Source organism: Copidosoma floridanum, unplaced genomic scaffold (genome assembly GCF_036245765.1).
Source record: "Copidosoma floridanum isolate Cflo_tuat_1 unplaced genomic scaffold, Cflo_Japanese_pri ptg000030l, whole genome shotgun sequence".
NCBI classification, from domain to species: Eukaryota; Metazoa; Arthropoda; class Insecta; order Hymenoptera; family Encyrtidae; genus Copidosoma; species Copidosoma floridanum.
The window spans coordinates 2,724,605-2,740,941 of record NW_028321907.1 but is presented as its reverse complement, the minus strand read 5'-3'; the positions used below and the strand labels follow the sequence as shown (position 1 = coordinate 2,740,941).

At 41.6% G+C, this 16,337-nt stretch overlaps 2 protein-coding genes across 2 annotated transcripts in view; both read left to right on the top strand.

The window, feature by feature from the left end:
* Positions 1-646: 646 nt before the first annotated feature.
* Positions 647-1,669, top strand: LOC106641216 (trypsin 3A1-like). The gene is made up of 5 exons (XM_014355552.2): positions 647-703; positions 795-886; positions 989-1,124; positions 1,196-1,303; positions 1,367-1,669. Exons 1-5 carry the CDS (start codon positions 647-649, stop codon positions 1,667-1,669), a joined length of 696 nt encoding a protein of 231 aa, XP_014211038.2.
* A 2,573-nt stretch (positions 1,670-4,242) lies between these two features.
* Positions 4,243-16,337, top strand: part of LOC106641320 (cell adhesion molecule Dscam2) — a 94,453-nt gene continuing 82,358 nt past the window's right edge. The window contains exon 1 of the mRNA XM_089596154.1: positions 4,243-4,503. The gene's annotated coding sequence lies outside the window, so the exon portion shown is untranslated. The remainder of the gene's footprint in view (positions 4,504-16,337) is intronic.

Here is a 16,337-nt window from a genome sequence, read left to right as displayed (position 1 = left end):
TGCTCGTTCCTGTACGGAATAGAAAAACATAGAAAAACGGTGTGGCTTGGTGTCTCTCCATTTTTTGCTATGTTTGTTTATACAATATAGCTGATTTTGGCTGTACATATACTTTGCCATGTCCTTGAATAAAGGTGTACTATTGTTGAACGCACGGATAAGATTGTTTCTTTTGCAGCTTTTAAATATGTCTTGCGTCAAATTAGTATTGCGTCTAGACTAATGTTTACTTAAGATTTAAATTTATAATAAAGTTTCAAAAAAGTATTATTCTTAATTATAGTGTGTCCAACTGAGTAAATAATCGTGATTCCCAACTTCAGGTTCGCGACGCTGGCAGATCTACTTTTTTTTTTAAACTGAATAAAAGTGTGCGAAAACAAATTAATTGAATGCATAATTTAATTTCAAGTGGCAATTGTATAAATAAAAAAGTTTTTGAATACTATAAAATGGTTTTGTAAGTTTTAAAGTATTTTCATTCTTAGAAAATTTACGATGAAGTTACTCGTTTGCGCTCTCCTCGTCTCATTTGGCACTTGCGAGCGGATTTGTAAGTTGTATTATTATTATTATTATTATTGTTTTTTTTTTAATTGAGACAAAAATGAATTAAATTTAATAAACTTTTTTAGTAACGAAAAGAATGATATCACCCATCGCTGGAGGGCATACGTTTGATATAAATGTGATACCATATCAAGTGAGAAAATTTTATATTATATTGAAAACTTAATGCCTGTGCGATACTGCTGGCATATTCTAAATTTGTTTCGTTTTGTTAACAATTTCAGGCTCAACTTGTAGCGAATGAAGAAAATGTTACTTTTTGTGGTGCATCAATTATCAATGAACGCTGGTTGCTTACAGCAGCTCATTGTTTATTGTGAGTCTGAAACATTATGAAAAACTGTTTATATTCCAAAAATTCTAACCAGAAATACGTTTTTGTGTTATCCATGGGGTATTTAATACATTCACATTTTAGTTTGAATATTGAGATTTATCACGTGCGAACCGGCTCAGATGCCACGAGAGAAGGTGTACCGAGACGCATTGAAAGTGCCATTCCACACCCAGACTACAGCGAAGTCACTTATGAACATGACATTGGTTTGATCAAAGTAAGCCTTGGCGTAACAATATATTACGAGAAGTAACTGTGTTACATTAAAAGTTAAATAATTGATTGCAGTTGGAAAGGAGTATTAAATTCGATGACAAACAAAGAGATATTGCATTGTCGACTACAGAACCGGAAGCTCACGATGTTTTGATAATATCCGGATATGGCAAACAATTGGTGGGTTATCAATTTGAGCGATCAACAAACAACAATTGACTAATGTTTTTTGTTCATTCGCAGCCAATGTACAAGTTTGATCGAAGAAGTATGAGGGCGGCATTGGTTCCAGTGGTAAACAAAACGGAATGTCGAAAGCACTACGCTGAAATTGATCGTCCGATTTTTGATAGTGTGTTTTGCGCGGGGGACGGCCATAGTGACGCTTGCGAGGGCGATTCGGGTGGTCCAGCTGTGCTGAGTGGTAAACTCGTGGGTATCGTGTCCTCAGGAGTTGGCTGCTTGAACAACTATTTTCCCGGCAAGTACACGAGAGTTGATTTTCACCTGGAATGGATCAGAAACGTCACTGGGCTAACATTTTAGTATTAAACGAAATACCTGCAATTTTTCAGACATTGAAACGTGTCACACATTTGTCGTATATATTTTTTTTAAAATAAATAAACATTAATAGACGTACATACTATCTGCTCTTTCGATTATGAGAGACTACAATGTGCTACCCATAGCTTCAGGATAATTTTCCGTTACCCATTAAACGCTCATGTTCGATTCTCTTTCTTGAAAGTGTTAGAAATGTAAAAGTTATTTGAGATAAGTTCGGGCTTAAATTATTGGTCGTACATCACGGTAATTAATTATGATTTAATATTGAATTTGTAAATTTAGATGATACAAATTTTAACTGAACACTTGTGTTCGACAACAAACATAATTTTCGATAAAAACTAATGGCTACGTAAATATAATCTCATGTACTTCTCGCTAACAGCTGAATAAATTAAATTAATCTGAAATCATATCAAATTTGTACCTAATAGTGGGTTTAAAAATAGATTTTTATAAGTAAATATTATTGTTCAAGAAACTTAAGTTTGATTGAATGATTTAATAAAACATTAGTTAGGATTAACTAAAAAATCAATCTATGAAGAGATAAGCGATAAAAACTGCTTTTAACTAAGTAGAACATTTTTGTACGTATGGTGCAGCGGATTGGCTTAAAAACTTGTCATTTTATTTACCTGTATCGATACATTTCTTACTATGGTAACGAATGTACCAGCTATATATATTACTTACGTAACAGATGTCATTTTCAAAGTGTTATCAAGAAGTTCAAGATTTTAAATTCAAACATGCAACTGTATTCTAAATAAAAGAACATGGTTGAGAATTGTGTAATTTCTTTAATCTATAAACATAAAATACAGTTTCGTATCGGTTTCATCAGTTGTATTGAGAGAGTAAATCTAATAGTACGATGTACACTTTGAATTTTTACTAATTTACCATTTACTCAATACTTTCAAAGAGGCGTTTCCATTTGGCTCCTCTCTTTTTTCTCTTGGACAAATCAACTCAACTTATTGATAATTTTTATGGCACAATATTGTTAAAGTTTTTCAAATGAAAAAATATGGGTCACGTATAAGAAATCCGGGGTGTGATTGGTTGTATAATAACGTACCATAAATTAACGGATGCTATAAATACTTTATGTTGAATTCGTAATTCACTATGTCAAACATATTTTAATGATATGATTTATGAGAAGTTGTCAATAAAATCAAAATCTTGACCTAAAAGATTAAATTTAAAAAAGTAAGCAATCCAAGACCGGCTTTATTTGGATTCATTATCATAATTTGACATTGTGAAGGATAAGAGAATTCCTCTTAAGAGCGGACTGTGGAACATAACAGAAAAAAAAAAAAAAAAAATTGATACAAGTGTTGAATCAATGCGATGAGAAAAAAAGTACATATTTAAAATGTATAATTGAAATCTAAGCATAAGCAACAATATTGATGTACTACAGTTGATAAAAATTTATATTTGATTTATTTCATACGTACGATCTCAATCGACAATAGTGATGAAATAAGTAACGACATATGTGTAGAATGTAACAAGACATGACTTGTCTCATACGTGTAAATGTAATGTAAATCTGTCGTCGGACCTATATATTATGGTTGTTATACAATACATTAGTCGATACAGTTGTGGTTTTTCACTAAAATTGTAAATAACGATTAATAATTTTTTGGTAAAATTTTACGGCAATTCATTAATCTCGAAGTAAGCACCCACACTCTTCGTACATCTAATTTTTCACTGATCTCACAATCAGTGACAGGTATACCATGAGCGAAACTTTGAAAGCGTGTGTGCAGGGTATCGCTTTATTACCAACCTCGGAGAGAAAAAAAAAGGGAAGACGGGGTACCTCGCAACAGTTGAAAGAAATCTTTCAAGAGATCAATCAATAATACATATATACATATATATACATATGTTGACACAAAGACAGCCGTGGGCACATAAAATCCAATACAGCTCTCGGTTGGCAACTTGCTGGCTCAATCAAGAGCACTTTGTTCAAAACTTTGCGACACCCATTACGCATATACAGTGACGTGTGTACGTATACATCGCAGCACAACTGGCACGGAAGACATAATGTATATAGACCCTCAGAATCAAGATAACAAAAACCGCGAGTAAGTACAGAGGACGGGGGATAAACTGCGAGAGCTTGCGACACGCGTGTGTACGTATGTGCAGGAGGCGAGAGATCACGGAGGGCAAGAGAGAGGGGGGGGGGCGAGTGAGTGATTGCGAAGCGCGATAGGGGCAGGGTGAGCAGCCCCTCTAGCAACGCATATACAAACCCGAAGCTCGAAATATATAGCTAGGATTGAAAGCAGCGCGCATGGCAGGGAGGAGGGGGGGGCTTGAAAATAAGCGCCGGCTCGCTGGTAGGGGGCGCTCGTGATTTCGCGCCACCGGCGGCTGTACGTGCCCCCAAACCAGTGGATGCTGCGACGCGGAGGAGGTGTCTTCTTCGGTACAGGATCAGTAGATCGCGCCTGCGTGCCCTCCGTGCTTCGCGCGCGCCAGAGGTCCTTCACTCCCTTCGGCGATCTCGCGTCAGTTTTCCACCGAAAACGCGCGCGAGCCGTTCCAAGGGGGGAAGCTTCTCGCGCTGGTCCAACTTGGTCTATTTTTACTCGCGGCTCAAGAATGCCGGTGCTCTCGCGGCTGGGGCCCCGGTGAATATCGAATTTTCCTCAAGGCCGGTGGTGCATCGTTGCTGTTGTTTTTGTTGTTGCTGTCGACCACGGCCCCCCTACCACTGAGACATCACTCACGAAGCGAAGATGCGAGCCGCACTCCCGAGGACCAACAATGTGAGTACTCTTGTCACGCAACCCCCGGGGGGGAACCTTATGTACTGTATGGACGACAAAAGTTTGTATGATCAATATCCGTCAGGCAACTATCCATGAAAAATTCAATCGCGGTCCGATAAAAGAGAGCTCTGGAAAAAAAACAGCGTGCACACTCGATACGAGCACAGGAGACAATGTTCCAGGGGCGCTGATTTATCCGCTCGACGCGACTGTTTTTTTTTTTTTTTTTCTTTATCTGCCAAGGGTTCCTTCCTGGCGCTTTTATGATGCTTCATTTCCATGTACTTCCCTCCGACGCGGGACGTTGCATCAAACACGCGAGGCCAATAAAAAGCGAGCGATACGATTGCTCGTGAAACTTTGCCGAAAAAGAAAAGAGAGAAATTCGGACAATGCCCCTGTAATATTGAACAAAGCCGCAAAGAATGGCACCCGCACGTGGGCATCCTTCCCCTCTCGCCAATAGCAGCCGGGGGAGGGGGGTAGTTTGAAAGTTCGGCCCCGTGGAAATTTATACACCCCGGCACTCTCGGGCCGTATTCAAAGTTAATCCGGGGGCAGATGCCTGCCGGGGCGCTAACGAGCATAATCGAATTGCCGATGGGCTAAAAATAAACCAAGGGTCGATATCCTCTTTTCTCTTCCTGATTTATCACGGGACAATGGACCCTCCACGCGAGAGGAGAAACAACAGTGGAACCCCGACTCTATACTCTGTGGTTGCTGTTGTTGTTGTTGTGGGGGGCAAAAAAAAAAAGAAAAGAAAAAAACGAGGAGTAGGTAATGAGAAAAAATTGATCCTCCGCGAGAAATGCAAAATAACGAAGGTAGCTGCGAGGGAAGAGAGAAGAAGAAAAAAAAAAAAAAATGATAATAACGAGCCTCGTGCTTCCGTGTTTTTCCCCATAGAGCACGACTACGAGGTCTCTCTCTCTCTCACGGAGCGTGGAGCACGAAATTGACGTGTTCTTGCCTCGCGCACGGATTGTCACTCGTTTGCGCTCGCCACTTTTTCCACGCTCACCCCCGCATCCCTCGCTGGTCCTTCACCTGCCTACTTCTCTCATTCCGTTCTCGTTGCCGTGGCCGCTTGCTCTCGTGTACATACTTATACCCTACCTATATACACCACCACGACCATGGCGCTGCCGTCCGTAATTATTCTCTCGAGATTCTAGCTCACGTTTCCGCGCTATCGCATGCAGGGGCTCGCGCGCCACTGTGTCTATATTTAGTGTACCAAAAGTACAAGACGTTAATACGAGGGGGAACACGTGCAATGGCTCTTGCTCTCTTTCTTTCTTTCCCTCGTTCCCCCCCCCCACTGCCGCGCGACTCTGCAATTATCGCCTTTGTATTTAAATGAGGGCTCTCGCCTGCCGTCTGATGACTCTCGATTTTTCTTTTTTTTCCCCCGAATTTGCCAAACCCACCGCTACTCGTTTCTTACTCCTGTTTCGGGTGCACCACCGAAAAGCCTCATGTGCTTTTCTCCCCCCTTCTGTTGAAAAAAATTGGTATACGTTCGTCGATTAATTTGTATTACGCGGAAAACTCGCGATGACCACCCGAGCGCGTAGTGATAATGTAAGCGTAATTTCGCTGGCGTGAAAGTTGATTGAATTATTGTTTAATTACTCCCCCCTCCCCCTCACGTCTTTGTCGTTCGTAAAGTGGGAGCGGCACACTCTTATATATTCCCTTTGAGCCCAGGCACGAGAGCGAGCTAATTGGAGCGCCAAGCTTTTGCGACTCATCAAACGTTGTTGAGTCGCAAAAACAATTATGTGCGAAAAAAAAGGTGCCTAGGGGAGTAATTTTTAAAGTCACAAAGTATTTTGCGCAGCTTAGCATTTGCCGCGTGTGTGGCCGCGGAGGAAAAAATTACAGGGTGGGGGAGGCGCGATTCACCCGTACGGTTGATGGGATTACTCGGTACGATTTTTCCGATACAGCTCGTATGTAGTCGCGGAAAAATAAAAGGGCGAGCGATCGAGGGGGTGTACCGCGGTGGCAGGGGGCCTCTAATAAGATTTTCCGGGGCTCCCGCATGTATATGGTCTCGTAAAACGCGCGCGCACAAAGTTTAAAATTTTTATACGCGTGTCGCGCTTGAGACCACCCCACCCACAGCTATATAGTGTAAAAGCGCGAGGCCTGTAATTTTCCTCGCCAAGTCGCGCGTCAGCTACAATTTTCAACTCATCCTGCCGTTTGCGCGGCCACCTCGATTGTGAATTGTCGCCAGCACGTGCCTAGGGTTGCATATATTTACGTACGGGTATCGGAAAGGCCTTTGACTCTGGCTGGAGCGTTAATTTTTAAAGCAAATTCACCTTTTTTCACATCAACTGGAGGGTTTTTTCGTTGAATTGTCAACACCGTCTCTACAATCTTCGAAAGTACTGAAATTGAATGTGGGTGTTTATCTGTATGGATCACACTTGGTACGTACAGTAAAAACATACAACCCCTTGGAGGAAAAAAAATGCGGAGGCCACTTTACCAATTTCATAAAAAAGCATATCCGTCGAAAACAAGCCAACTAAACCAAACAAACTCTCTTGGGTGGAAAGAAAAAAAAAAAAATTTTGACGTAGGTTACATGAAATACCAGCTCTCTCCATACACGCCAATTTCCTTAAAATCACAAACCAACGGAAGTTGAAAAGATACTAAACAAGGTTTTCCCCATATGTATATATATATATTTTTTTTTTCTGTTCGTCAAATACCCAGTTTTTATCGAAATGTCGGTCCCCTCGTTGCAAAAACACCCACACTTGATGTGTAAATACAAGCCCGATCTCGAAATTTACAGCGAAGCATCTCAAAGGGAGCCGAGCTCGCGGGGCCGATCGATACCCCCGTGGCTTTATCTAGAAAATGAAATCTGTCGCGTCGGAGCTCCTTCATCCCGAAGGAAAAGACCCGGGACTGTATAACCAGCGAGTGCGCCGTAATATCGGCCCCGACGAAGCTCTACAACTACCCGTACACCGAGAGGGAGCCAAGACGTTATAATGGGCACATAGTAACGGTTAGCGCGATTCCATTGAAAAATCTTTCCGGGGGGGGGAGGGGGAAGTCCGCGAGATAAAGGGCCCTTCCTGCGTATACGGGACGAACGGAAGAAAGAGGGTCGGGGGGGGGGGAATCGATACGGGCACAGTCAGTCGCCGGCTCGCTCGAGAGATAATGACCTCCATCGTGAGGCTGGAAATTCCTCCGGGATGAATACATCCCCCGTGGTGCGAGGAATAATTGCCCCCCCCCCACCCCTTCTATACTTATAAACCCATTGGGTTTCCTTTTTTCGTACAATTTTTTTAAACAGCGGTACACGTTTCCATGGCTGGGTACTCCCTTTTTATCTCGAGGCACTTGACTTTTTCGAATTTTCTCGTGCAAAACTCACTCGAGCAACATCCCCCGTCTCTTGTACCATACGCTTTGTATGAGTGTGTAGTAGGTATACGGCTGCAAGCTCAAGCCTCGTTAGTTGCACCGAATAATAATTATACCCCCACACGTGTGCACGCTGTAAATACTGAGTTTTTGCTCTTTAATGGTGCAGGCCGCTGTGTGGAGGAGGAAAAATCGGTTCGTCAAAAGCAGCGATAATCAGTTCGAGGCTCAATCGGATGGGATGGAGGGAAAAAAAACCTCGCGTGCGAACGATGTGAAGGAAACCAGTGGGGGGGGGTCGTTTTTTCCGAGGAGTGGCATCGATATTACGTCCCGCTCAATTAATACCCCTTTTATATACGCGTGTACCGATTTACTTCCGAGGAGTAAGAGGAGAGGAGGATCGTTTCGAGTGGTTGCGAATCCCAGGCCCACGCGCGCTCTACCGATACCGAGCTGTGTGTGAGAGGATACTATACACGCGATGCTCGACCCTCTTCTCTCGTTTCATCGTCAAAGGGATCAAAGCCTATACACGCGTGCCTGGTACTAGTTCGGTGAAATCGCTGCTGGTAAAAATTTACCGGTGCGGGCCGATGGAACAAAATTGAGCATTTAACGAGAGTAATTTGCGGTAAATGAAGGCGACTTGGAATAATTGTTGTGAAGAAGAATAAGAAAAATGAGATCTTTTGTTACGTGACAGGCGTTGAACTGTATATACAATGCCTGTATACCGAAGGAAAAATATATTTCATATTTACACGCCCGATTCGATCGGTACATTTATACGCTTTCGTTAAACGAACGTGCAACGCAAAAATATATAATTTTAGGATTCAGTTGGTCTGAAAAAAAAACACGCCGTTTGAAACAAATTGGTATTTTATCGAATTTCATTTTTGATTGTGCAATGGAGGTGGAGAGGAACATTTTTTCGAACGAGTACTTCGTTTGGTTTTCATGAGAAATAGTAAACCAAAAAAAAAAGTTATGTATGTATGGACGTTCACGGTAAAATTAATTAACACGAAGCAGAGAGAAACTCAATAATTGCTTTAGGCAATGAGTAACATACATTTCACGAGAATTTGAATTGGAATAATTTTTTTTTTAAATTACCAAGTTGAGAAATATCCGGAAAAAACTAATTATACAAAGTCTAACAGTTGAAACGATTCTCTTAATTTGAACACTGTGACAATTTATTTTGAAAAGGTCGATAACCTGACAGTCGATTTTCTTATCATTTTATAAATTATCAGTCAAGTGCTAAGCCATTAGGCCATTTTCAGTGTTAATGATTGCTCCTCTAATGATGATTTTTATGATTAGATAACAGATCTACTAGTGTAATTTGAGACTCTTTGCCTCTTATATGATCTCCTTTTTCCGAAGTTAATAGTTTTTATCTTAGGTATGTACAAAAGTAGGTGCAATTAGGAAAATAAAAAAATTCTGGCGACACTCGACTTGTTTTTTTTCTTCTAAAGAGCCAATTAAATTCTATTGAAATGAAATTGGTTCTACTAGATTTTCTTGTTACATTATCTTTATTTTGGCTACACATTTCTTTCCTTTCATTATTACAATCGATGCACCAGAGTACTCGAATATTACTGTTGTGGTATGAACATTGATGTCATACTTGGGAAGGAATATATTTCGACTGTTTCTCTTGTCAACCAAGTCAAAACTTCCTGAAATCTGAAATTTTACATTTTCTTCATTAATAAGATTCTACGTGGACAAAAATATAGTATGAATTACGTGATGCATCATTGTCATGCCTACACACGTGGGCAGCAAAAATATTCTTACCTTCAAAATTTGAAAAACATTCCTGTTAACGTAATAATTATTGCTCGTAAGATATTCATGCTTGGGATAAATGGAGTCTGCGACATCATAGATTGCTGTATCGATCACGTAATCCTCATGTGGATAATCAGGGCGTACTCGAAGCCACTCCACTGGAAACTCGTGAATACAAAATTCGGTGGTAATAACGTGGTGTTTGTCTATTATTTTACCGGAGCATGTTTCTGTTGTGATCTCATTGCGATAATTGTACATCGCTGTATACGGCTTCACAACACTCACAAAGTACACCTGCTTCCTACTGGTATTGCTGTCGTAGGGCATTAGGTAACGAGAATCAGCTCCTAAAAGTATCGATTTCACAAAAATATTTAATAGGTTATTAAGGTAATTAAATACATGTCACGATGTTTTAAACGTTTTAGGGACACCTTGTAGATAAACAAATTTTTCAAAGAGAGATGATGATGATGATGATGAAAACAAATGTATTAATGCCAAGGTTTAATAAACATTATCATATAAAACAAGCATAAATATGAGATATGCCTAGTGATACATTATACAAAAATATAAAAGAAATCACTGACATTGTGACACTTCATGGTCATGGTCATTATTTCATAAGACAAGTTTAAATTCTGAGGCTAAGTAGGTAATGACGTAAATTACGATGAATATTATTTGTCATGTTGGGTCATGAACAATAATAAAAGACAAAAAAGTAGATTGTTATTAATGGCTGCTAAATTAATTTGATAAAATATACGTTTGTTTTTGAGCGTGAAAAAATTATTAGTCAAAAAATAAAGTTGAAATTTATTGTAACGGTTACATTGTTTAAAAAAAATGCCCTTGTAAAATAAATAATAAGATAAATTGACTAGGCTCTTGTATTTTGTGATCAACTAATTCGGCCTAGTTTGGAGGAACAAATTATCTTTCAAGTGCTGATGTTTAATTATTAAACCGCATTTACTTATACGCTAATAATTTTAGATGCTCGATAAAAAAAAGCCCGAAGCACGATAATGGGAAAAAACTATAAAACATGAGATGCCCTTACCCTCGAACATAAAAAGGCACGAGTAGGCGACAGCAAAAATCAGCACTGACTTCATTTTTCTATTTTTTGTTCGGATGCTTGGCCGAGGAAGATCGTCCTGGAAATAAAACTCAACGAGGTAGACACAGTATTCACAGCAACGCGAGAGAGATCGTTCCCTTTATCCCTCTCTTGTCTTCGCACGTCGCTCAATGTGAACTAATCCCACTACGCAGCACGGCACATAGCACCAGTCGCGGCATACTCTCCCTTCCAGTTTTTTATTATTTGTACATCCGAAAAAAAATTACGTTGCTAAGTTGATGCTTTGTTCGGACGAACAGTGAAGTTCATTATCATCGAATGCGCGACGTTAATGGATTTGTGAGCTCGTTTCTTGTTAAGTGGTGGTATTGCTGATAAGATGATATAGAGAAGCAATTGATTGAACAATCAGAAAAGATAGAACAGGGTCATTTAACCAACGAGCCTCGCACGGAGGTAATAGAGAACACTCGTCAAAACAATTACATTGAGTGGAAAATGAAGTGAAAAAGCAAATCTTTTTCATGAAAATTGAAGGTAAAAGTGATGATGCTATTTTTACCAACCTTAAGGACATGGAGCATTTAATATCGTGCCTTAGCGAGATATAAACAAAAAAAAACCATAGATTATTAAATTTAACGATTGTGTTATGTGCTTTGATAAATATTGTGTAGGAAAGTTAAATGAGGTATATGTTGTTTTTAAATATGAACAATGTCCCAAATTAAAATTACAAAATGATTATTTTCAACCCACTTTGTTACTATCTTGGTATTAATAATGACAATTTTTAATAAAATGCTCTGAACTAGAGGTACCCAAGTATAAAATAATTCCGGGAAACGGAAAAACTCGAAAAGCAAAAAAAAAAAAAAAATCCGATATCCAATCTGGAAATTCATTACCAGTCAGCAAACAAGCTAATCTCGTCGAATGCAATTATTACTAAAATCTGAAAGTAAAAAACTAAAATCTAAAATAATTGACTTGAGCTTTTTTTTTACAGATGATGAACACATTTTTATTCACTGGTAAATAAAAAAAAAATAAATAAAAAATAAAAATAACTATACGTATAACCATTAGAACGAAGAACCCAGCTCTTCCATTCGGAGCAGCCTCTCGGCAGTCGACGCTCCCCTTTTCAGCGCTTGATTACTTATTATTAACACGCCCGCTAGTCCTTATACGTGCATGGTATGTTTGTGTTGTTGTTGAGTCTCCATTTGATTTGAAAACGAGCCGAGGGATAAAGACGCCTTTGCAACCTGAGACTGGATTGACTTTTCCGAGCTCGAAAATCATTCCCACGAGTTATGAATAACTTTTTACTCCAAGTGACGACGGTCATCCCGAAACAAAGCGAAGTGCCGGTGTACTTGAAATCACCGTACTATCCGATCAAAAATTCATCCGCAAGCTCCCTCTCGTCCGCACTGCAAAGCTCGGTTTTTTCATCCCCTCCCAGGCCGCACTGTACAATATATATGGGGTCTCCCTCGGGATAATTAGAATCCAAAGAAAAGACCCGGGCCAGCCTGATATACATGTATGTGTGTATATATTCCAAGCGCGCAGGAAAGCAGGATCGATGGGGTGTTTTAAACTTTTAATGCGCTCGTCCGAGATTCACTTTGTCTTCGAGGGGGTGGCGCCAGGTACGGCTCGCCGATGCCTCGAGGCAGCTGGAAACAAGCGCGTGTAAAGGCGCGGAGCGAGGGTGCAAGGAAAAAGAGACAGGCAGGCTCCTCCCCGGACACCCTTAGCCGGCGCCAACCACGAGAAAGTAAACAAAACCACCATCGCGAGAGAACGTCAACCTTTGAGCAATGCAGGGTATGTATATATGTATATATACATGCAAAAGAGAAGGTCGAGCAAAAACCTATACTCGCAATATCCTCCCGACGCGGAAACAGAGGTGGGTAAATAATACGGAAAGTTGGCGCGATAAGCCGCAATATCTCTGTTTAATGACGCTTCGGGTGGAGATATACACCGAGAGAGTATTGTATTGTCCGCCACGGGGAGTCAAGACTTGCCAGTCGCGAGAAACCCTTCGTTTTTTTTTTCTTCAAAGTGCAGTACATTATTATATTTCCACTGGCGAAAGTGAGTTTTTTTTTTTTTTTTTTTTTTTTTTGCGGAAGTAAGCTTTCGGTTGAGCTTTTCCGGGAGGGTTGCTCAATTAGTCCGTTCTCTGTACTCGTGAATAATGAACGGACAAACGGAGTCGGTGGCCGAGTTTTTTTCACTTTCAAGGAGTTTCATCGCTGAACAAAGTTTTCCATCGCTTCGCTCGAGATGATTTGGGCTTCGAAAGAGAAAGCCTCCCTCTACGTAGAGACACTTTCTCTCCGCGGCTACTGCTGGAGGTTACGTGATAAATCGACGAGCAGGGGGTGCACAAAAAAAAAAAAAAAAAAAAAAAAAAAAAAAAAAAAATAAGGGCAACGAGTAAACTGCCCCGACGTCGCGGGCAATATATATTCCCTTTGCCGGAGCGAAGAAGCCAGCTGTCGGAGGGAGGGGGTTGGGTTTAAGGCTCAACAAATACTTTTCATAATTACACGCTCTTGGGCACTTTCTCCCGGGGAGGAACAGAAGAAGCAAAAGTGGTCCATTGCTCAACGTCGCCCGGCTGAAAAATGATGAAAAGCAGGGGCGGATCCCATTTTTCTCGCGTTTTTAATCCGACCGGCGCGGGATAGTCCGGCTCTTCCGTGGGTGGGTATGTATACGTGAAATCCCTTGGAAATTTTCCCCGGGAGAAACAAACAAAATAGCAAAAGCCGGGGAGGATTAACACGCTCGCTGTGGAATGACGCACGCGCCACCTCCTGTCCTCCTTGTTTTTCAAACTTGTGACGAGGCTCAAGAGACCATGTATGGAGCAGAGCTACGTGGAAAACAGGTCATCCCGCACGCGTACGTGCATATAATGGACGCCTTTGGTCCGGATTAAAAAAATTAAACTCGGCAAATCTCCTCCGTATATGCACTGTAACGTGGATTGAATCCTTATAGTATTAAACTTCATCCCGGGGAAAACACCGTTTGCGGGTAACGAGGTTGTAACGCCTCTGCGAGTTCTTTCTTAGCATTCATACCGATATCCATGGAAATAATAGCTTTGCAGTCAAACAAAAGAAAAAGCGGGGAAAAAAAACAGAGAAAAAGAAAGGAAGAAAAGCTCTCGACAAAGGAAACGGAGCAGCGAGAAAAGCTGCACGGAGAGTATATAACGGTCCGGAGGAGAGCCGCTCAAAGGCAGAAACAATTGCTTCAGATGCCGACCGAAGGAGAACGCGAGCTCGTATAAGCTGCGGAGAGCCGAGGAACGCAGTTTGGTCGGTTGTATACGTACACACTTTGCTGGTGCTTGCACGTTTTACGCTTACCCTATATATCTATATTGCACGAAAGAGATAGTTCTCTCTCTCTGAGCAGTACATACGTAGCTCGCCCGAGTCGGAAACGCGTGTTGTTAAATAATATCGTCTTGTAAATGTTCTTCCCTCGCTTATTTATATACTATTGGCCCATTGCTGTAGGGAAAAAAGATTTTTTTTCTTCATCCAGTTAAAAAAAACGATTGCAGATGATATAATTAAAGCTGCTTGTGTGTATCTTGCGTTTTTGTTATGGAGCAAATTAAAACAAACGAAAAAACCGCCGAGTATACGGTACTAGAAAATTTGCACGCATAAAAAACCGTGATACCGCAACAAAATCGTCCAGTGCTTATCGATTGCCCCGACCTCCCCAGGGGGATCCATCCGATATTCCAATAAACCCACCCGAGAGATGCGGGGTCCAATAATTACAAATTACCATCCTCCACCTGTACCTTCACATACAATATATACATCCATCCAATTAACAGTGGGCTGCAAAAAAACGCGATATTTGGCAATTTAAAGTCATCCACCCTCCTTAGCATGAGAGAGGGAAGAGTCAAGCGATCGGTTCAATCGATCTCGGTGCAAATAAGAGGGAACGAGATAAAAATTTGCAGCCAATGATTACAGCCCGGGAGTGCGAATGTAGGTCAGGCAAAATTACATATCGAGCCTCCCCCCCCCTCGGGCCGCTGTTTTACACCCCTACACGGGTATCTCCATCAGCTCGAGCGAGCGCTGTAGTTAACCGGGAAACCCTCGAGGGGGGGAGAGGCTGAGCCCCGAAATCAAATGCCGAGAGTTCATCCCTCCCCAACACCCCCCCCCCCGACCTATCTGCGGCCCAGAACTGCTGATTGACCGACGAGTTAATTTGAACCCTCGGATACGTGCATGTGAGTATACATACATATGTAGGAAAGGATTGATTGATTGAAAACGTATTTATTCATGCCAAGGGTGAAACACCCGAATGGCAGCTCACCAAGCGAGAGAGAGAGAGAGTCTTATCTTCCCGCACCGAGGACTGTACGCCGCGGTATATATTTTAAACAAGCGTGGTGGGGTCGAAAACTCGAGTGTCTCCCTCGTTGAGCGCGGGTGGAGCGACAAATTAGTTTTATTGCCGTGAGTGACAAATACGAGGGTGGGGGGGTGCCGAATCGATACAGCCCCATTTCGTACACACGCATTTCCCATCGATGATATAAATCGCGTCGACCCTCGCAATACTCGGGCGCTCGTTTTAAATCCGTTTCCGGAGGAATAAAATCAAGCCCGACTCGATCGAGGCCGAATTACCTCCCCATCATCCGATCATACTTTGGATGAGATTTTAATCGGTCGCTCTTGTAGTAGTTGTATCGGCTCGTGGACTATGTGTATTATGGAATTGACGGGGGTAGCGAAACGAATTCAAATAATCAATGAAGCATCCTTTTCGGACCCTGTACACCTGTACCCCCTTGCGTACAATCGCATCTCGGAGTGAAATCCACTTTTGGCTTGGTATATCCGACGAAACTCGACTTTACCGATAAACAGACGTATACACGAGTCCCGGAGGGGGGGGGAACTTGCATTGGATGGATATATATCTTTGCAGTATAGAGCCCAAAGTTAGAGCTGACGCTCGCTCGCGGCTGTTTTCGATACTTGTGTACATCCATCCCGTCGCATCTCAAAAGTTACAAGCCCAACGTGCACGCGATGAATTAATTTTACCCGCCCGACTCGCAAGCGCCGTTCACTTCACGTAATTTGCGATTTGAGTTCTTACAACTCCCTTTACGAACAGTTGAGGGGGAGGAGGGTATGGATATTTACTTGTCACCAAAGTGCATACACGCCTACGATTTATCCTTCGCTTAAGTACCCGAGGATTTGGCCACTAAATCGTGAATTGTACTTTTGAAGTTTACACACGCGAGAAGGAAAAAGAAAAAAAAAGATCGAGTCGTACGGCTCCCCGATTCGGTTTTAAAAGCTCAATCTCGGCGCGCCCCCTTGAAAAGCTTCCGAAGAGGGCCGCACGTACCAAGGACCAAAAGTGCCACTCTCTCTCTCTTCCCCTGACCGCGATAGGTATATGGACGCACGAGCAGACA